Consider the following 23121-nt stretch of genomic DNA (forward strand, 5'->3'; position numbering starts at 1 on the left):
CCAATTTTTTATAACCTTCATATCCTGATTCGCTGCATTGGTAATTTCGTTCCATGTCTTTTTTTCGATAATTATTGCAGTGTCGTCAGCAAAGGATATAAGTTTACCATTAAGTGATAATTTAAACATATGGTTAACGTAAATTATAAATAAAATTGGTCCAATAACAGTCCCTTGGGGAATTCCAAATTCTAAAGTTTCATCTACGCTAAGTGAGTTATTAAATTTTACTTTTTGGTTTCTTTGAGTTAGATAGCTTTGCAGCCAATACCTTACCTTACCAATAATACCGATTTCATTTAATTTATTAATTAGTTTTGTATGGGAGATACTATCAAAAGCCTTACGTAAATCAATGAAAATGCCAAGGCATTTATTTTTTTTATCTAATGCACGGTATATAGTTGAAGTTAGTTCTGCAATGGCATCATGAGTGCCTAGTTTCTCTCTAAATCCAAATTGGCTAGGACTAATTATTTTATTATCTTCAATATAGTATAAAAGTTGCTTTTTTACGATCTTTTCGAAAATTTTTGCAATGTTTGAGACAACAGATATGGGTCGATAATTTGATATTTCTTCAGGGCTGCCAGATTTAAAAACGGGTGTTACAATAGATTTTTTATAAACGGAGGGGAATATTCCACTATTTAAACTAATATTTATAATGTGTGTAATTGGAATTAATAATTCATTATAATTTTTCAACATTTCTACTGTGACTCCATCAAACCCTGGTGCAGATGCACCTTTTAATTCACTAATAATATTTTTTATGTCATCTGTTGTTACCGGTTTGAAAACTGACAGATTATTTTGTTTGTGACAGTCCTTTTCGAAATTATCTATTTTATAATTTTCATCAATCCGTGTAGCTAAATTTTGTCCGACGTTAGCGAAATATTTATTGAAGGCATTAGCACATTTTGTCGGTTCCATTAAGGCATTAATAGAATTTTTTCCGATATTAATTTTTTTAATTTGTGTTTTTTTGTTTTTTCTACTATTTATTTCATTTATTGTTTTCCATATATGTTTTACATTTTGTTTAGCCACATCAATTTCATTTTTGTAAAAGTTTTCTTTAGTTGTTTTTAGTAAACAGGTTAATTTGTTCCTAAATTTTTTATAATCTGTGTATATTTTTTTATCTAAGGGAAATTTCTTTGTCAAGCGATATAACTCTTCTTTTTTTCTAATAGACACGATTAAGCCATGTGAAATCCATGGTTTTATTTTTTTGAATTTTGATTTAATTTTTATGGTTTTAATATCTGTTGATGCTGTAATATAATTGCATAGTATATTATCAAAAATATTTGCGCATGTTTCAGCACATGTTGATTCTAATACGGAACGCCATGTTTCTGTTTTTATTTTTAGGCTTAATTTATGATGGTTTAGTGAATTTTTTGTAAAAGTATTGCATTTTGAATCAGTATGATTATTAATATTAAGTTTTTGTATATAGATGCAAGTGTGATGATCAGTAATATTATTTTTTAATATTATTGTGTGTAATTTGTCGGTATCTTTAGTGTTACTCCATATGTGATCGATGCAAGATGGACGTTGACCCGTAATTTCTCTAGTATATTTATTTATACACAATATGAAATTCATTTCCGTCATATAATTGATAAATTCAGTTTTTATTCTGTTACTATTTTCGTTTGAAACATCTATGTTGAAATCGCCGATTATTGTTATGTTCTGTTTATTTTTTTTTGATAAGATAATGCTTCTCAATTCATCCATAAATGTGTACTCGTTTGATCCGTGTGTTCGGTAAATTGCAATAATATTAAAACACATTTTATTTACATTTAGATTAATATCTAAGCAATTAACTCGCTGCATAGGTACTTCTTCCACTGCGATGTTTGAATAGCAAGATTTAACAAATACAACAATACCACTATTTCTGTTAATAGCACAAGATGTTGCGAAGTAGGTATATTCTGGTATGCAAAATTTATTGTATAGGTTGGTGAATGCTTCCGTTAAAACAATAACGTCCGGTTTATGATTTAGTAAATTAATTGAGAGTAAAAATTCATTGAAATTTTGTTTCATTGATCTGATATTTAAATGGAGTACAGAGAATGAATTTGTTATTTTATCCACGATTTTATTACAATCTTTTAAAGTATGACAAATATATTCCGAAATATTAAGCGTTTTATCTAATTCCTCAGTGAAGAAATTATTCATTTTAAAAGAAATAAGGAAATAATATTGCTATAACTAATTGTCAAAAATGAATTTGATGTTGATGACAAACTATAAATTAGCAGCATATGTTCACGGATAATATCAAGGTTGACTTGAAATAGTTTTGGTGACAATATTGAACAACTTAGTATTGTATTCCTAGTGATGATATTATGAAGATGATACATACTATGTAGTATATTAATTTTGTTTTGTATAAATAATATTTTACAAACATTAACACTTTGAGAGTAGGCTAATATTTTAATGCTTTGTTTTTGTCTTAAAATTTTACAGAAATAGTTAATTAAATATTTTTTGGATATTACTGATAAATCGTTATCTCTTCGATGGTAGATTAATGACATTGAAATGTTTCTCAATTGTTTTAAAGTTTTAATATTAATAGCTAAATTGTGCGAAAAGTTAGAAAAGTGTGAAAAGTCAGAAAATAAGCGTATTTGAAACAAAAATATAAGATTTGTTATTGAGTTTTTGATCTTGTTAAGAATTTTAAAGTTAGTTATTAAGAATGTTAAAGTAGGTACATACCTATTCATAATTTATACGCCCTTGGGCAATAGTCATCATTTTTTTTAAATACATACAATTTTTGCTATTTGCTTTATGATTTGTATCATTTGTTGACTTGAAAGTGTTGTTTTGGAAATCACAATTTTTGCATTTCTCTTCTTTGTTTTTATTGGGACAGTCTTTCCAAGGATGGTCCATGGCGCAGTGCAGGCACGAAGCATTCTTGTCCTTATTAAAGCAGTTGACAGCTGAATGTCCAAATCTCAGGCAATGGAAGCATTGCATTATTGGATTAGCATCCTCCACCCGCACTCTGTGGTATCCAATATTAATTTTCTCTTTAGATATGAGATATTTCCTAAGTTTTCCACTTGTTTCGACTATATAGTTTGTAAGATTGTTTTGTCCTTTTGGTTTAAGCATTTTTACTAATTTTACTGAGTTTTTCGGATTTTCATCCATGATGATTTTAATTCCATCATTTTGGGTTTTTAATGATTCTATTATTTCTTCTTCTGATAGGTCGATAGGTAGGTTTCTGATGAATAGTTTAGGATTTTTTTTTTCTAATTCTTTCGCGATCATATTATTTTTGAAGACTATATTTATTTCTTCAGTTAGTTTTTTTGCGTGATCCTTTTTGGGGCAAGAGATGATTAGTTTCTTATTTGATGCTTTTTGTACTCCATTTACTGCAATCCCCAAATGCGATGTTTTAATTTTTTTAACTATCATGTCTCGAATATCATCAGATGTTGTATTAGTATTTTCACTTGCAATTATTAATGAGTATTTGGCCTCTGGTATAGGTATTGAGAGGGTTGACTTGTTGTACGTAGTATTAGTTGATTCATTTTTTTCCTTTAAATAATTTTCAATTTTTTCTGAATGTTTTTCTTCATTTAATATAAGTTTATTTTGTAGCTCAATTATTTTTTCTTGTAGTTGAAGTTTTTCCTTGCACCATATTTCCTCTAGCTGGTGTATATCTTGTTCTATGTTACTCCTTTGTTTTGCCTCTTTGACAGATGAGCATTTTCCTATTTCAATTTTAATTGAGTCAATTAATGATTGGACACTTCGGTCCATAATGAGTTATTTTTTTTTGCGGGCTGTCTGGTGACTAAACGCAGCCAGCCTGCTTTATTTTTGCAACAACAATATGTTAAACTGGGTATCACTGTGGTTTGTGGTTACTGAGTTTATCGAAATTTCTGTCCGTGCGAGCTGCACGGCAGCAGAAACTAGACTCGATATCAGAAACTAGACTCTAATATGTTAACACACCTTGTCCGGGAAGGGTAGTTTTACCTTTTACGCCGGTCTTGCTTTAATGGCGGAACAGGCATTGCTGTCCGATAATTTTACATGAACCTTTTTTACCAATCTCTTGTGCGTGTGGGTCCCAACTATATGTATATGTATTTAAAAATGTGAACCAAGTCTTCCCATATCTTAAAATACTTGTCTTTTGTACGGAAGAATATTTTATCAAAAGTCAACTATATTTAAACCCATAGAACGGGCAATACATCCTTCCACTTATTGCACCGGAAATGGGGAACTATTTTTTTTTAATGATTTGAGTAAAAAAAAAAAAATGTAACGTAATCAAAAATATGTACATTTTTCTCAAATAAAACATCACTAAATGGCCCAACACTGATGTTCAACTTCAGATTATGGAGTCGTATTACAAAAATTAGGCTTTAATTTCGGACAACAATTTTATAGTTGAGGTGTGGTGAGTGCTATGTAAAAAATTTCATTAATATATATGTATTATTTTCAAAGATATAGCTGTTTAAAAACTAAATCATTTTTCTCGAATGGGACCCTTGTTTTCGCCCGTATAAAGTGTGTTAACTGTTCGCCTTTGTTGCAAAGATTGAAATGTACATTGAATGTTATAATGGTGCTTAAAAGTCACATTTTTTGTAAACATTATTTGCTTCTGTATTTTTTGTATTGATGATTAAAAATTGGACATGACAGTAATTATTTTTAACAAAATGTATTATTTAAATATATTTTTTAACCTAACATAATTTTCTAGCTTTTAATTTCCGCCATCATTTTATACATCATGAAAGAATTCATACAAATGAGAACCCATACCTCTGTCAGGAATGTGGACGCAGCTACAAAACTAACACGGGGTAACTTGATTCAATTCAAATTAATATATATATTTTTTTTAATTCAGGCAACAATAAATTTATTTTGTTTTTAGTTTGAAAATCCATCGCCTCAAGCACGCTGATTTGAGAGCTTTCAAGTGTATTCAATGTCCCAAGGCCTTCAAAACCCAGCGTCAGCTCAGTAAGCATCAGGATTCTCATCAAGGTATGCTTCAAATAAAAAGATCGCAGCAACTTAAGAGTCCCAACTGCTCTCAATTGACCGAAGCCAGTGGGACTATGGCGCCCCCAATTGGAGTTTGTTGTGAGGTTGAAGGTAGTGGGGAAGGGAAGGCAATGAGAAAGAGAAAGATTTGGAAGTATCTGCCTGTTCGATTCTGATCACCAAATATGGCTATAGCCATTTCAAGCAAGTTTCTATTGTGAATGGTGGTCATTCACCAGGGCTATACTGAGAGTATCTACCACTCTCGAAAATGCCGCAAATATACAGCATATTAAATATAATTTTAAAATTAATTAATTGAGGAGCTGGATGCAATAACAACAAAACAATTTTACTTTTGAGACAAAATGGTTAAAAGTTTGTGTAAAAGTATGCGTAATATTCTCTTGTAATTTGGAACTAGTGTTCAAACTTTTGCATGTAGCTCCGTCTGTGCAAAACCTAGAGATGTAATATTTACAAAGCAAATAGAGGAGGGATTGGAGATACCAAAAAGGCGGTGGGAGAAAAGTGTTTATTGCACCAGCTCCTCAATTGTTTTAATTAACTCTTTTAGTGCCATAAATATTTTGTCAAAATATTCTGAAAATGCCAGTAAAAAGGTGCATTTTTATAGATAATTTATGGAAAAAAGAAAAACACTTGCCATTTCTGTTACAATACACTAATTTTTTTAACATTCTCTTCAGAAGGTTTCGAACTATGATAATAAAAGTACAGAAATGGGATACTACATATTTGTTGACAAGAAAATTACAGAAAATATGTGGAAAATGTACAAGATTTATTTATAAAAGTGTTTTCCCACACAAATACCGTGTAGTCTTTTTTTACACAATGAGCAAATCAGGTTAGATCTCTTCACAGAGCTACTGTCCTTACTGCTGCTTGGTGACCGGATATGTCATCAAAATGACATGATGAAACAAAAACTAGGTTAAATAGGTTACATAGGCATATTGTTTCATCACTTTTAATGACTCTTTATCACTTTTTAAAGGTGTGTTGAATTTTCATTTTGATGAAATATCATGGAACCGAAAGTTAGAACGCAATTTAATGAATAAAAATATAAACGCAGGAACACGACCGTCACTGACGCGCGCCGAAAATGAACTGTCGAAAAGAGCGCTACCGCATCGCTGGCATTTTTCGCTCACCTACCTATGAACGCCACCGCGCTTTTCGGCACTGTAAGGGTTAAATAAAGTTTGCAAATTAACTTTGTGGCTTCATTTTAATATAAATAAAAGGTCGAGGTCTTCAAATTTGATTTGATATTTTTATTGCAGGTGGAAAGTTCATGTGTTCATTCTGCGGAAAGACGTTCAGTTCCCTGCACAACCTGAGCAACCATACTATCACCCAGCACGAGGGGGCACGCCTGGACCGGAGTCGCTGGACTCCGGGTGGCCTCAGAGGGGCAGACTACCCCGCGGGGGAGAGGGATGGGTGCGCGGGTGGTGTGTGTACTATCTGCGGGGTAGCGCAGGATAGCATCAAGGAAATGGATGCTCACATGAAGGTACCATTCAATATTTGAACAATTGTCATACAGCCCCTTGCTACTAAATGTACACGGTGTGCAAAAACTCCTAATACAAGCGGGAAACTGTTGAATGTATGGATTTTGTGAATGACTTTTTTGATTTGAGCTTTTGTTTTCAAGTAAGTCAAGTCTGAAGTTGAAATTTTTTAAGTTAAATTTGAAAAAACTTAGTCTCTAGGGGGTTAATATCAGCTTTTCAATGTCGTTTCAAATGCGCAGAAGCGTAGACTCGACTCCAAAAGTTTTTAACCATTAACATCTAAAAAAAATTGAGGGCAGGCATATCCAAATCTGAAAACAAAACCTTCCATTTGTGGGATTTTACACTTGGCACACTACAAGGGTATTAGGTCACTGGAGCCAAGCATGTCAAAGGTTAAATTGTAGAAAAAATTAGAAAAAGTATTTAAAAAAATCCAAATGGTCAGATCAACAAAAATTCTCTATGTGATGTAGATTCATGCCGCTTGTACTATGATGCCTGTGTATATATGCATATGTATATAAAATCATTACTTTAATATATTTTTTACAATAAACTCAATTACAATAATGTGTACTTACCTCAGAAAGATGATTCAGAAAAGTGGTATATTATTACTTTTCATAGACCCACACCTGCCAGTACTTCTGTCCCAAGTGCCCCAAGAGTTTCCCCATCACCAGTGCCCTGGAAAAGCATGTCAAAACACACCTGGTCGGCGATAGGTCAGTCTATTCCAATGATTTCCTAGTGATTAGATAGATTAAACTAATTGTTACATTAAAAGGGGCCCTAGATTGCAACCCTGAGGTAATCCCAAGTGATTTAATATAGATTTAAGTGAATTAACCTATTCATGGTTAATTCACTTAAATCTATTGCTTCAACAATTTGTCATGATTTTCAGTGTGTTCTACTATAAGGAATTCTTTCTACATGGCCAACTCACAGCAGTCTTTGGAACCCGCGGAATCTTTCAATAGTTCTTTGCTATTAAATTTTTAAGTATGTGGTTCATACATTATTAACTCTGTATGAACCATTTTCTAGCGTAAATCCAAAAGTATTCTGCTTTAAAATACTCAAAATTTTTGGCAGTCTTATTATAAGTTGGGCTGAAGATGTGAATGATTAGAGTATAATATTATTTATTTATTTGTTAAGACATACACAGTACAATAAGATACAGTTAGATATTTTTAGTTATTACATAGTTGTAGTACCTATTACGTATGTCCATAAAATATCATTACGTAATTTCGCCTGAGATTGTTATAAAAGGAAGGAAGTGTGGATAGATAATAATAAATGAATTGAAAACAAGAATTATAATAAGCTCACGAATTGTAATTGACTGTTAATACATAGAAGTTTTGAAAAATTATGTGAAAATATTTTTGAAATATGTCATGCTAAGAAATTTAATAAGTTAGTTTTGTATGTTAGAAAGGAATCATGAAAGATGTCTAAATGTAGTAATTTTTCGTAATGGGTGTATGTTGTGATTGCGCGAGTAATTACTGAGTTGTTTGCTGTATTGGTATTGTTGGCTTCAATATGAAAAAGTGTAGTGTGCCTGTTGGAACATTTAAACCAATGACGGATAGCAATTCGGGACTATCTATTTTATTATTTAGCAGATTATGTAGATTATATTATGCACGGTAAAAGGATAACATAGAACATGGTAAAAGACATAGAATAAAGAAGAACACAAGAAATGCAAGTGAGACGGAGTGCTGAGTGAACCATTATGCACTTATCGGCAAAAAGTTTAAGTTGTTGATTTTGTAAAATTTCTGTTAGTTTATTAAACTTTAAACATCATATATGTATTTTGTTTGTCAGATCTCACGTGTGCACCGAGTGCGACGCGGCCTTCAACCGTCAGGAGCACCTGCGGGGGCACATGGCACGCCTGCATGGGGGCCCGAGACCCAAGCAGTGCCCCCACTGTCCCAAGAGGTTCCTGCTCACCTCCGACCTCAACCCGCACATCCGCACGCACACTGGCGAGAAGCCCTTCATCTGCCAGGTTAGCCGAACCAACTCAATTTGTTGTGATGGTGGCAGAAAGATTTTACACTCTCCAAAATCAGTGTAGGAGTTCCATGATTCGTCGTGGACTCGCTACTAAACTGAAGAATACATTCAGTTACTGAGTGGAATTTTCTGACTTCCTATGCGTAGAGAAATAACAACATGTCGTCATGACTATATTTATTGACAGATAAAAAATGGCGTGATTTTTTATTGTGTAATTAGCGCAGATTCGTGAAAAATCACAGAAAAATAAAATGTATTTTTATAGATAACCTACGTTTTGATCCTAAGCAAACAAAATCATATAGAAAAGATTGTAATTATTATTTGATTGTAAACGCATTTGATCGTATTATTTGCCTACAATTGTTTTGCTTACGATCATTTTGCTCACAACCATTTTGCTTACAATCATTTTGCTTACAATCATTTGGTTATGATCTTTTGATTACCTACAATCATTTTGTTTACAATCATTTTACCTATAATAATAATAATAATGATTGGATTATTTATACAGCGCCGTTTTCGTGAGAAAATCACCTCAAGGGCGCTTAACAACTTAATTTATGCATTAATCACTTAGGACGGGTTGTTTCGGAGAATTTGAACAATTCATCAAATTTCAATGTTCATTTTCGGGTTCTGTGAAAGTCCTATTCATGTTCTGTTATTATATCATTGTAGGCTAATTGATTGACAAAACTGAAATAAAAACAGAACATGAAAAAATCTTTCACAGAACTTGTAAATGAACGTTGAATTTTGATGAATTGTTCAAATTCTCCGAAACAACCCGTCCTTAGACTTAGTTACTTTTGGTTTATAACTAAGTTTCATAGATATAGAGAGACTTATAACTAAGACTAATGTCGAGTGATTTACAACTAAGACTTTTAACTAATGACTTAAGCTATACATATTTTTATGACCAAGTGGGCATTTTTACACAATACCGCTACAAAACGACTTACGACTTCGGCTTAAACTAGAGATTTACGACTAACATACATATTTAATTTATATTTACAAATACCGATTGTTATGATTTCTGCGTGTGGTGTCAGTTATAAAATATTTTTTTTAAAATTGTTTACGCGTAATAAACGGTTAATAGCGGTAAAAAAAAAAAGTCAAATAGAAAATCTCCTGGACTGAGCAATGAAATACTACTGATGAATAAAACAATAAAAAAGGTCATCATTCTGGATACGACAAGTTGAAAAGGTGAGTCTTTAGTTTTGCTCTGAACTCAGATGAGCTGTCGATCTTTCGCAAATATGAAGGGAGTTTGTTCCAAGCTGTTGGGCCTGCTACTGCAAAAGCTCGGTCTCCAAAATTGGTATTGTGATTGCGCATAGGTACTGAAAGTCTACCTATGGCTGTTGAAGATGCTGATCGAAGCGTTGCTTGCCTAACATTAACGTCGTTTGGAATGCAGAGTTCCGACAAGTAGGGTGGCGCCATATTATGTACGGCTTTAAAAACCATCCAGCAGAGTTTGAATTGGATTCTCTCAGGGCACCTAAGCCAATGAAGGTTCCGCAAATGTTGTGAGATGTGGGAATATTTGGGAACACCAGTTATCAGCCTTGCTGCAGCATTGAAAACTGACTGAAGTCTGTCAGTGTATGTTTTAGGGAGACTTGCGTATATGCCATTGCAATAGTCGAGTCGTGATACAACATAGGAGTTTACTAACATCTTTGTGGCGCTAGCCGGAATATTTCTTTTTATAGATTTGATTTGACGCAGGTGAAAGAAACCTGCGCTTACTGTTTTGTTAATTTGGGATTTGAGTGAGAGATCTTCATCTAGATGAACACCTAGGAGTTTAATGCCATTTTTAGGGATGATGTTGCAGCCAGAAGTAATGAGAGGAGTTTTGTCTAACATTGACTGGCGCTTTTTTGTTGCTGTCCAGAGAAATTCTGTTTTGGATGGATTTAGTCTAAGTTTGTTCGAAGACATCCACTCTGTTATGGCACCAATGCATTTAACAGTAATATCTTTTAATTTGTCTTTCTCATTCGGTGCACAGTAGAAATAGATTTGCTGATCGTCAGCATAGCAATGGGAAAGAAGTCCGAATGAATCTATAATTTTGGCAACATCGTTGATAAACAGAATGAAAAGTAGGGGCCCCAAGACTGAACCCTGGGGGACTCCAGAAGTCAGGGTCACGTAGGGAGAGTTTTTAACGCCCGCTTGTACAGATTGGGTTCGGCCACAGAGGTATGATTTTATCCACTTAATAATTTCACCACCCAGTCCAAAAGTTTTTTCCAGTCTGTCGATCAAGAAATTGTGGTCGATGGTGTCAAATGCTGCACTCAGATCTAATAGTGATAGCAAAGCTAGCTTACCTGACTCATTTGCAAGCATCAAATCTGACAACACGCGCAGTAATCCAGTCTCTGTAGAATGGTACCTCCTATAAGCTGATTGGTACTTTGACAGCAGTTCATTTTTCGCCAGATAGGCGGTTATCTGCCTGATCACAATTTTTTCTAGGATTTTTGAGATGAACGGTAGATTTGACACAGGACGATAATTACTTAAATCCTCAGAATCTAGTTGGGGTTTCTTTAGAATTGGTGAGACAAGGGCCTTCTTAAGCAGTTGTGGTACCTCGCCTAAGTCAAAAGTTTTGTTATATAAGTAAACTAGGAATGGTACTATATGTTTCAGACACTTTTTCAGAAGCCACGTTGGGATTGGGTCTAAAGCACATTGTTTGTTTAGTGAACTGGACACAATTTTGGTGACTTCTTCCGATGTAGTGTGTGTGAACTTAGTAAAGGATTCGCCGTTGTAGGTTGTGAACGTAGGTGGAGGTGCAGATGCTGTTGTGGCCCGAATATTGTCGATTTTTTCTTGGAAAAAGTCGGAAAAATCTTTCGGACTGAGCGCTGCCGTGGTTGAGTTTTCAGACTCACCTCTGACAGTTTTAAGCGAATTCCAAAGTCGCTGGGGGTCCGAATCTTCACTCTCAATCTTCGTAATCCAGTAATCGGCTCTTTTTCTCCGAATTGTTTCCCTATATTCAGTTTGCACACTAACCCACGCTTCCCTTTGGCTGGCTAGTTTTCCGCTCCTGTATGTCCTCTCAAGTCGGCGCATAGCCCTCTTCTTTTCCCGGCATTCTGCGTCAAACCAGGAATCAGACTTGCGGACAGCACAGGTTTTGGTCGAAAAGGGGGCATGTTTGTTTATTAGTGTAGTTAAAATATCATTATAGACTTCTACTAGGCCAGATGTCGAATTTACATTACTATTTATGTCGTATTTTGCAAGGATGGAAGTCTTCAGTTCTTCCTCAAAGAGGGCAAAGTCAAACTTTCGCCACGCTCTGGTCGTCTTCGTTTTGTAGACAGGTTTGGAAGGATTAAAGTCTACCTCGGTACGCACAAGCCTGTGATCTGAGAGACCCACGTCTATTACTTCGGTTATTAGCGGTGGGTCAGTATTCCTAGATACAAAAATATCAAGTATTCCGCCTGCGTCATGAGTCGGAATATCTACCCATTGCCTACATCCGTAGCACTCTAAGACATCAAAAAATTTTGTTGTGTTAATGTCAGTTTTTCTATCTATTCTGATATTAAAGTCCCCGGTTATAATGAGGGCACCAGGTAGGGCATTAACCCGCCCTAAAAGTTGCGCAAATTCGTTATAAAAATCCGCAGTGATGATCCTCGACCCCGGTCGGTAGATAGTGATTAGTGTGAAAGACGTCCCCATTGAAGAAATACAACATCCCAGAGATTCAAAAGTTTGGTAATCTCCGATATTGATTTTGGATATACGCAGTCCTTGACGACCGATGATTGCCACCCCTCCATGATTCACGAATGAGATGTTATTGTTTCTGGGGTCGTCCGGCGATTTTCGTCTTGCCTGTTCTACGACCGTATAGCCAAGAGCTCGCAACTTTTTTATGGAGGTGGAGTCATAGTTTTCATGCCACGTCTCAGTAATCGATAGGATGTTCAGTTTCTTCTGGCTAATAATATCGTGAACATCATCCACCTTGTTGTTCACTGAGCGTGCATTCCAATTTGCCACTGCGAGTCGCCGGGTTTGTAAATTTGCATGGCGCTGTATGTATACGCCTCTTAATGAAGTTTTTATTTCATCTGTCTTCTCATGTTCAGGATTGTGGGTTACTGCACTAATTTTTATTGATTTATTTTTGCGATTTCGTCCTCCCCGACAACCTCTAAATCTTATTTTCTTAGCAGGGTTGCGATTTAGATTGTAAAAGTTAATTTTTGCAGCCGCTAAAGGTTTTAATGCCACACGAGTGTTTTTTAAACCAATTAGTTCTTCTCTATCGTACACAATCACCATACTGATGCCATAAACTAACCGGCTTGCAGATTTATATTATCGGGTACATATTTTCAGTAACACAAAAAAACAAAACAAGGTGTTAGTGAGATGAGACCCGGCACCCGAAGGGACAAAACATGTGGTCAATGGTCAATGGTCAGGGCACAAATTATTCGGTCTATGGCACTGTATTTAGAAACACTGTTAGATTGATTTTTAAATCGTACAAACATTATTCTGAAATTCCAGCCATTTCAGCCATTAAATAGCCATTTATATGATGTAAATGTTTTCCTCATTATGTGATTTTTCCCGACTCAAAATAGTAATACATAACAACAAATAAAGGATTTGATGGTAGTCTGGGCACATTGTGTACTAATCGGTAAGCCAAGCCAAATCAGAGCTAGCAATTATAGTAATAGTAATAGTGAAACATTGAAATGATATTATTTTGTTAATTGAGACATTAATATTAGATAAAAATCTTCATGAGCAGCAACAAAATACAAGATTACCCAACTTCATTTTCAACAGATATCTGTCAAAAATTTAAACAAATGAAATAAACATTTTAAGTACCGTAGAAGTAATTATAATTCAAATAAAATAATTTTGGTACCTACTTTATCACACGTCTGATACAATTTTGAAAATTAAATGTGAATAATAAGAAGTCAAGCGCACGACCACAAATATTAATTAAATTAATGCACAGTTATAGAAAAGGTACAACATGAGCGTCTCCTGTCCCCATCCCATCTTCCTCTGCCTCTTGCCCTTTCCTATTCCTTCTTCCTTCTAATATATTTAAATGATTTTTATTTTTTTTGTTAATTTCATTTTCATTTTCAGTTAATGGTTATAACCAATTACAATCTTGTATTATATCACATTAACCAACATTAGCATAAGAAACTATTTTGGCTTACCTCATATGTAACCTCTTGTATAACTAATCCTGTAAAAAAATGCTGTTTGTTTCTTACAATAAATAAATAAATAAATGTACACATTACATTACGCGGGAATATTTCAGAAAATCGTGATTGGCACAAACAACCGAAATTAGTATGTTTGATAGCGTCATCCATTCTACCGCAACTGGTAAAGTCGTCATCTGTTGAACTGTTGCGTCAGCGATCTTGGAACATTCACTTGATAGATAGTTGACTGTCTTCAACCCAGCAAATTCCACTCATCAGCAAATCTGGGTCATTACTTCTTGAATTCACTGAACTCGGTAGTGTCATGAGAAGTGTAGAAGTACGGTGTGTGTATTGAACCCCCCATAAGTAATGGGACGGAAGAAGATCCGTCTGTTCTCAGTTAATAGTTATGTCGTTGTCCAGTTCTGCCAGATGGGATTCAAGACATCCAGCTCGCTGACGTGCCACCAGCGTACGCACACCGGCGAGAAGCCGTACATCTGCAATGTGTGTCGTGTGGGCTTCTACACCTCGGGGCCCCTGCACCTGCACATGCGCAAACACTTCCAGATGAAGGTACATATATTTGGATTATCCGTCAATTATTTACTGCGAAACCGATTTGTACCCAAGCATTTTTTTTTTTTTACGTGAATGCTGCACTAGAGTCCCAACTGCTCCCAACCTTCTTAAGCCAGTGATGGCATCCCCAGTTTGGGTATGTTGTTATCTGAAGGTAGTGGAAGGAGATGGGTTAGAGGAAGGTAGGGAAGTACCTGGCTATTCAGGTCTGGTCATCAAACATGGCCAAAACCATTTCAAGCAACGTTTCAATTCCAAAATTAATTGTCTTATCCCATGGTGATACTAAGAGTGTCTTCCACTCTGGAACTTGCCACAAATATACAAAAAATGTGAAATAATACAAATTAATCATTATTTTTCGGAATAACTTATTGAGTAAAACCTCAAATTATAATATTTAAATACTGAAGACAATATTAGTGATTTTTTCAAACGAAAATCTGAAACAGAAAAATCAGAAAAGGAAACGGTCACATCTTGAGCATGCCGGGATTTAAACCTGCGAACTCCAGATCGCTAGTTGAGAGCATTACCCCTCGACCACGGAAGCCGAAAAAACCCGCATTATGGGTTCTATCGTCTGCAATCTAAGTCTTCCATCCATTGCACAAGCAACAAGTTCAGTTTTTTTTATGACGAGAGCAGTAAGAATTAAAATATTGTCAGCGTTGTATCTCCGGGGTTTTCTTACAAATCAATAAAACTCGGGCTTCAACAAAGCACTCGGACTAGATAGATTGACAATGGCTCTGACATCTTAGTTATATGGAACCTGGCTATGGCTAGAATAATATGGACCCTGATCTCGAGGTTCTCACCTAATTTATTATCTTATTATTCTCGACCGCTGACTCCATCTAAGGGTAACCTAATAGACTAATCTAGTGCCATCTATGGGTGAGCTCATAAGATAATATCAAGGATATTACAGTCGGCTTATTTGTAACCCAACCTACATTCCATAAGGCCCCTGAATTACTGAGAAAATGGAAGCTAAACCGGGAATTTCAAGTAAAATGACAAAATAAGTGTTATAATTTCAATTAAATGCACATATTTTCATGGTACATTGGTACAGTGTCTATGAAATACTTCTGTGGTCTTCAAAATGCCTATTGAGAAAGGCCCCGTGCATCTTACATCTGACCAGCATTTAGTGCATTCCTGAATCTCATTGGTAGGTTATTTTATCCATTTTAAAATTCATTTTATTTTTAGGCCCCAACGGAACCTGGCAAAGTAAGCACTTCCAAGGAAGAAGAGACCCAAGAAGATTCCTCCATAGTAACCACAGAACCAGCCCAAATAATGCAAGAAGACAGCCATTTCTACATCGAAGTTATAGAGGAGTTTCCTGAAGATAAATCTATTAAACAATGAGGATATTAATGACTTTTTATACATTTTATGCAATAAATCTTGTTGAATTTTTAAAACTTCTATTTTTTCATCAAATTTTTTTTAATCTTATTATTATTTTTGTTTTTAAGATGTGCAGTTATTATTTTAATAAAATCTTGGGCAATTTTTAAAAATTATCAACGGCAATATCATCGGTTCATAGGTTACACAAATACAATAATAATAACAAGTTTATTGTTTTTAACCCATAGAGGCCCTGAAGAAACTTCATTAAATAAATACATAAAAGTCAACTTATAGACAATACCATACTTGGTATAGTGAAAATTTATTTTTGTCTTTTGTCTTTTTGTTCCTAGTAATCCAAAGGCAAAATTAATGTACAAGTTCGACACTGCAGCGCTTTGTAATTGAAAGTGTTTTGTGCGATTGGTGCTTTTATTTCTGTGTTGTGTTATTTGTTAATATTTTGTAACATGTCTGGAATTTTTAATTTTTTTAATTTATGGAAACTTGTGTTAGTAAAACGAAAAATATTGATATTTAAGTAAGTACATGTATGGAAAAATGATGTTATTTTATTTATTTTTCTTTTAGGGTGTGTGATAAACAATTCATTCATTGGTTCTGAACACTTATGAATGAATTGATTAAAATACATAAAACTTGTTTATTTATTGAAATACAAAAAGAATACAAATACTATGTATTTATTTATTTATTTATTATTGGATAATTTGTATAGCGCCGCTTTTGTGAGATCGGGGGCGCTTTACAGTTGATGCAGGTATTACAGAAAATATAAATATTACAAAAATAGAGTGAAGTTAAGTTAAGCAAAATGAAGTATAGGAACAGGTGACACGAAGATAGAAGATGGAGACTTGCAGCCAGAATCCTAGGTGGTAAAGAAACTGGGCCAGCTGCTGCAGCGAAAGAGTCCACCGCGTCCACCAACAGTGCCTGCACGAGGTTCGTCATCCGTCCAGGTATGTGTCTGCTGCTAATAAAGCGCTGACACACTATCCTCTCACAGATACCAGACCTTGGCAGCACCACTGTGACGTTCTACGAAGATAGAAGATGGAGGCTCTGCAGCAAGAATCCTAAGTGGTGAAGGAACTGGACCAGCTGCTGCCGTAAGAGAGTCTACCGCGTCCAACAACAGCGTCCAGGTATGTATCTGCTCACATAGATAAGAGACCCTGGCAGCACCGCTGTGACGTTCGGCAAGTCTATCATTTATCTCCATGTAATCCTGTTCCTGGTAATTGTTGAAGTGGTGCATTCTGTCCGCAATAAAAAGCGACGGTTGGGGTAATATATTACCCTGGGCTTAGTAAAAAAACTTGCAGGGTCCAAGCTTGCCCAGTTTCCAAGAATTTTGTTGAAAACATCTGGAGTGCATTTACCGATCGCCGTTCGTTTCGAATGTCCAATATTTTTGATCAAATTTCCGATTATTTATTCACTTTTAAAACACTGCACTCAAATCACATATTATAAAGTTCTAATAATTATTAAGTTTATTTTTATTTAAGTTCAAATGTTGATTGATTGATTTTAAAAATAATTTCAAAGGGATGTTGCCTCATTTCCATTGAAAATACTAAAAAAAACACAAAGCGGTTGGAGGAAGCGTTAGGACGCGTCCTGCTGCCACGAAGGGCGCTATACGTATGTATGTATATATAAATACATTTGTTTGACTTTCAATATGTATGTATTTTGCTCACTACAATGAAATGTTTAACAACCAATATCTCATAACTCACTTTTTCACATAATGCTGTTTGTCCACATAAGGGCTCAATTGTTCATTCTACACAAGTTTTTGGCCAGTTCATTTTTCAAGCATTCAAATCACTTCTTACTTGCAAACTTCCACTTGTGTTGAAAATGCAATATTGTATTTCTATCATAGATTGTCCAAGAAAGACAAATGAATAAGCGATTCCAGAATATGGTATATTGGTTGCATCAAGGTTCCTACAACTACGTCTTTTTGGTCAGATTTTTACCGACCGATTATGCAGATTTATAGTAAAATAACAGGCCTAGGCCTTATCGAGAAGTTTATTAAGTTTAATACAAATCATAGACTTCCAAATTACAAACCACTTTGCGAGGAGCGAGAAGGCGGCGTGACCGTCTTCCTTTCTGCGATTTGTCAGTAAATGAATCTGAGAGTATACAGGCAACTCACAATTTAATATCACTATTTTGTCCTCGAAAATAAAATCTAAACCTGATTTGTAGACGGTTCGGTTAAAAACAAACATTTAGACCCTGCGCAGAAAAGTCCCGCAATGGACTGCGCTACAAACCGTTGCCTTACTTTAGCGAACTTTACTTTTCTACGCAGGGTCTGGTTATTTCAGCGTGCGCTCTTCTCTCTTGGTCAACGTAAGGCTGATGTTGTAGTTTATTCAAAGCATTCTCGAACCCTCCTGGTGTCAAAAATGTGGTCACATTTTGTCATCTTCTCAGCTTGTCGATTTAGGTGACCGGATAACTTGTCAAAATGACAATTCAACACCTTGAAAAAGTGATATAAAGTCATAAAACAAAAATAGGTTGGGTTATTTTTTTTCATGTTAGTTTTTTTCATCGCTTTTAGTGACTATATCACTTTTTGGAGGTGTGTTGAATTGTCATGTTGATGACATACCCGGTCACCCTATGCCATCACAGAACTCAGTTGACGCTAAAAACATAATAAAACCAACCGGTTTCGGTTCAACCTGAACGATAAGAAAACATATGTTTTTATATAACCCTTATGAAGTTTCAGGTTGAACCGAAACCAGTTGGTTTTATTATGTTTTTATATAACCCTGATGAAGGTTCAGGTTGAACTGAAACCGGTTGATTCTATATATTAAAGACATACCTACAATAAAGTGGTATTAAAAATAATTATCTGTTAAGATAGGTATTATGTATGTAGCGATGCTATGCGAATTTTCTAGAACGCTCGCCAATACAAAACGCAAACAGCGGGAACACTCTAGTCACAATGCGAGTGTTTGGCGTTCCTACCTACAGTTATGAAATGTTCTCGAATGCACCCGGGCGGCTATATAATGAGGCGCGCCCAGATGTACTTAGTCAGTCATTAATTCGCAGTTTTACGAGTGACCAACCAGCGAGAGCTGCGACTACTTGCTGCGTACTAAAGCGGCCAACAGCGACTGCCGGTTCCCCGCGTCGCGTTCCTCTCTTTCTTCACCACACCGCTACAGGACCTACTCGCCTACACCCGGTACACGGTATAAATTAATTATGGACTCCTTGGGATCACCTCAGCACCCCGGCCCCGGCAATCGTTCCTGGCCAGCGCTGACCTCATGCGCCTAGGCGTGAGGGGCACTATGGTCTAGACCCTGCGACCACTTTGCCGGTCTGCGCCTCGGCCCCGGGGCATCGTCGCCGGCCTGCGTCTCCCGCACAACTGTCGACCAGGTCCATCGCACCTTTGGCTACCACGTTCACACTGGAGTACCCGGAAGACAACATGTGTTCACCAGTGCTGAACACACCCACGAGTCCGGTCTCCATCAACGCGGCGTCGACTTACTGACCCGCGCCTCGACCGCTCCGCCGTCATCGCCGTCTACACCTGGTGTCGTCCTCATCGTTTCCCAGACATCTCGCAACTCCGCAATACCACTGACTGACTCGCAATAAACGTTGTGATATAATACAACATGCATCTTTCATTGTCTCCTCACCAGGGGCTCTATTCCTGAATCGAGGGCGCTCGTAATCGCCGTCGAAATTACGTACGTTGGTCGTCGTTGCTATTCCCGAAATTGGTCGAAGGTACATACTTGGCAATTTGTAATATGTCCCGCAGCCATTTCTGTTTTGAATAACGAATAACTGTTGTCTGTTTGACAGTCACACCATAGAAATCCCAAAAACATCAGGAACATAGACAATATTCACAGGGGTGCCAATATAATCATCGCTTCTACCAACTTCGACCGTTCGACGCTCAAGAATACGTAAAATTGAAACATCCGAAAAAGTTAGTCGCGACGACTAGTAGTTTTTCACTCGAAGACGGCGCATACGAAAACGATTGATCGTTTAACTCCAGAATCGCAGGCCAGATCCCCAAATGTATAATATAAGTAGGTACTTTATCGCTTGTCTGAATTATTGACACAATCAGTTCCAATTTTAACAATCGCAGACAGAGATATTAGTAAGTTTGTTTTTTTAGGATTGTGTATTCATCAATATTAATTAAATTGCAGACATGACATTAAATTTATCTCTAGCAACAATATCACTAGTTCATAGGTTACATGTTATCAAATAGAATTATTTATTTCTAATCACAATCCACGTGACTCTAAGAATAAGAATTGCGCATTCTACGCAAGTTTTTGAGTTCAGTTTTTAAATCCACTCGTGTCTAAAATGCAATATTTACAAAAAGCCTATATTTTTTGGCTTTGTACATTAATGTTGCTCATCTGTGTACAGTGTCAACCGGAAAGAAAAATAAATTCAGCGGGAGATGATTATTATAAAAGTATAGTTACGGCACCGACATTCAGATGCCCCTTTGGCCTAGTGTTTCTTGGCCGATTGTGCAGATATAAATTAAACTAACCGCCCTAGGCCTCATCAACAAGTTTGTAGAGATGCTACCAGAATGTTCCAGAAAGACGGCCAGTATTAAATGCATGGGCCACGAATGTATGAGACATTTTACCAAGCATAATTAATTTCGTTATACATATAAATATGTACCTGCCTACGAGCACCTACTTGCCGCTGCAACGTCCGAACGAACTACCCACGTCAATACAATTGCGAGTTTGACTAGGTACATTACGCGCATCCGCCTGAAGGTTCTGGCAACTGCCTAGGCATAATTTCAGCACCATCGAAACATTGAGATTCAGCGAGTAACCGGCAGTTTACCAGCGATCTCGCGAAGCTACTTCCACTGTCGGCTTGGTTATATAAACTGGCCCGACGCAGCGAGTCAGTCAGTCATTAGTCAGTCAACAATTTTCCGACTCGCAGGTGGCCCCCTGCGCGTCCCTCGCCGCACCTCGGACCTCCGTACATGCACCCGACACATCCGCAAGTCCAGTCTCAACGAGCCATCACCAACTACCGCCTAGACCACTTCACCTCCTGCATCCGGTGTCATCACCATCGGTCCCGGAGTCATCTACCATGCTGCATCCTGACTCAATAAAAACACTGTGACCTTCAACAACCTCTTTCATTGTGCCTCCTCACCTGATCCCCAAAAGTTTATACAAATCAATATATTTTTTGATAACCGGGGGGATACACATAAGCGTAGCTTTTTATAGGGGTACATCTTTAAGAGTCCACAACAGTCCCCAATTGCTCCCAACCGTCTGGATCCAGTGAGACTATGGCAACCCAAATTGGGGTTTGTTGTGAAGCTGAAGGAGGTGGAGAGGGGAAGAAGATGGGGGAGAGGAAGGTGAGGAAGTACCTGGGTACTCAGATCTGGTCACCAAACACTGCCAAAGCTATTTCAAGCAACGTTTCAATACTGAAAGGTGGTCTTACACCAGGGCAATACGGAGAGTATCTTCCACTCTGGAACGTGCCACAAGTATACTTTATTATAAATTTTTAAGGGATTTGAACCCGCGACTTTCGGATAGCCAGTCAAAAGCGTTACCGCTCGACCACCGAGGCTGTCAATAAAATTTAACGCGCAAATTTTCGACAGCAGATACACAGTTTTCCGAAAAGACAGAAGCACTCAACAAACACGAGGTGGTGGACTACTGCTCGCTTTACTAAACGAAGAAAACATGCGAGCCGAACGACTTTCCCATCTGGAAACGGGAGACGAAAATTTATGGGTCAAAGTCACAATTCAAGGCTTATGTTTATTTATTTGTTCTGTTTATATCCCACCCAGTTCAAAAACGCATATTTACACGACTTTTTTCGAAACTTTAATTAGTAACTTAACTTACCTTGTTGATAAAAAAATCTTAGTGATTGGTGATTTTAACATTAATTCTTCACAAAATCCACGTGCAGTGAACACTGAGCTTTTATATGTTATGGAACTTTTTCAATTGAAGCAGTTTAATACAGTACTTAACTCATGTAATCGTACTTTGGATCTAGTATTAAGTAACTTTAGTATGTTTACAAAAAAATCCGATTTCTGTCTTGTTCAAGAAGATAATTATCACCCGACACTTGTGTCAGAAATTAGTCTTGATCATGACAGACCGTTGAAAAGTCGTTGTTTACATTCAGAAAATAACTTTCGTGGTTGGAATTTCCGCAAAGGAGACTTTGAGAAGCTGTACAGCCAATTGCGTGACCACAATTGGCTGGCTATCTTGGAGATCTCCGATGTTGACGAAGCAGTTAAGTACTTCTACGATACCCTATACGCGTATTTTGACAAATGTTTTCTAAGAAAAAAAGCGCCGCGAAATGAAAACTATCCTAGATGGTTTTCGCGTGAGATTATCGGGGACATAAAGACGAAGCTTGTATACCATCGACGGTGGAAACGATCAGGTTTGGATAGTGAACACGAGTTATTCAAATCCTATCGTACAAAAATTAAACATAGCATTTCAATAGCACACAAAAAATATATTGTGGAGGTAGAGAATAATGTTAAACACGATCCAAAGTCATTTTGGAAATATGTTTCTGACAAAAAAAATGACAGAGGCCTCAAATCATATTATTCTGAATGATTGTACTTACAAAGGAACTGACGTACCGGAAGCTTTCGCAAAATATTTCCAATCTGTCTATAATCCAGAAAAAGCTGATTTTGATTCTTACGTACCAGGACAGATTGGATTGACAAAAGCTCAAAACATATCTATAGAAAACGTTAATAACATGGATTTCAGTTTAGCAATAAGAAAATTGAAACCAAAAACATCATTTGGCCCTGATTTCATTCCACCCTTCGTCATTAAGGGTTGTTCTGAACCACTGTCTAATCCACTTCTACATATATTTAATCTTACGATTAAAAACGGAATTTTTCCTAAACTGTGGAAGCTGTCAAAAGTTACCCCTCTACATAAAGATGGTGACAAGTGTCAGGCAACCAATTACCGTCCTATAGCAATTCTTTCCGCACCTGCCAAGTTATTCGAAATAATTATTCATAAATATGTATATGCCAAGGTTGAACCATTCTTGATCGAACAACAACACGGATTTCG

At 36.4% G+C, this 23121-nt stretch overlaps 1 protein-coding gene across 2 annotated transcripts in view; it reads left to right on the forward strand.

Annotated features, from left to right (window-relative positions):
* LOC149411309 (uncharacterized) overlaps nucleotides 1-15941 on the forward strand; it is a 39730-nt gene extending 23789 nt beyond the window's left edge. Inside the window, exons 9-15 of one of the 2 annotated variants that reach the window (XM_089647091.1) lie at nucleotides 4805-4907; nucleotides 4982-5094; nucleotides 6408-6640; nucleotides 7275-7372; nucleotides 8496-8682; nucleotides 14378-14530; nucleotides 15758-15941. In XM_089647091.1, coding sequence (XP_089503217.1) covers nucleotides 4805-4907; nucleotides 4982-5094; nucleotides 6408-6640; nucleotides 7275-7372; nucleotides 8496-8682; nucleotides 14378-14530; nucleotides 15758-15919 — 1049 coding nt within the window. In that variant the 3' untranslated portion in view covers nucleotides 15920-15941. The remainder of the gene's footprint in view (nucleotides 1-4804; nucleotides 4908-4981; nucleotides 5095-6407; nucleotides 6641-7274; nucleotides 7373-8495; nucleotides 8683-14377; nucleotides 14531-15757) is intronic. The other variant, XM_089647094.1, reaches the window with a different exon arrangement.
* The last annotated feature ends 7180 nt before the right edge of the window (nucleotides 15942-23121 follow it).

The sequence above is a fragment of the Hesperophylax consimilis genome, chromosome 26 (genome assembly GCF_061612785.1).
Source record: "Hesperophylax consimilis isolate HC1 chromosome 26, BYU_Hcon_1.0, whole genome shotgun sequence".
NCBI classification, from domain to species: Eukaryota; Metazoa; Arthropoda; class Insecta; order Trichoptera; family Limnephilidae; genus Hesperophylax; species Hesperophylax consimilis.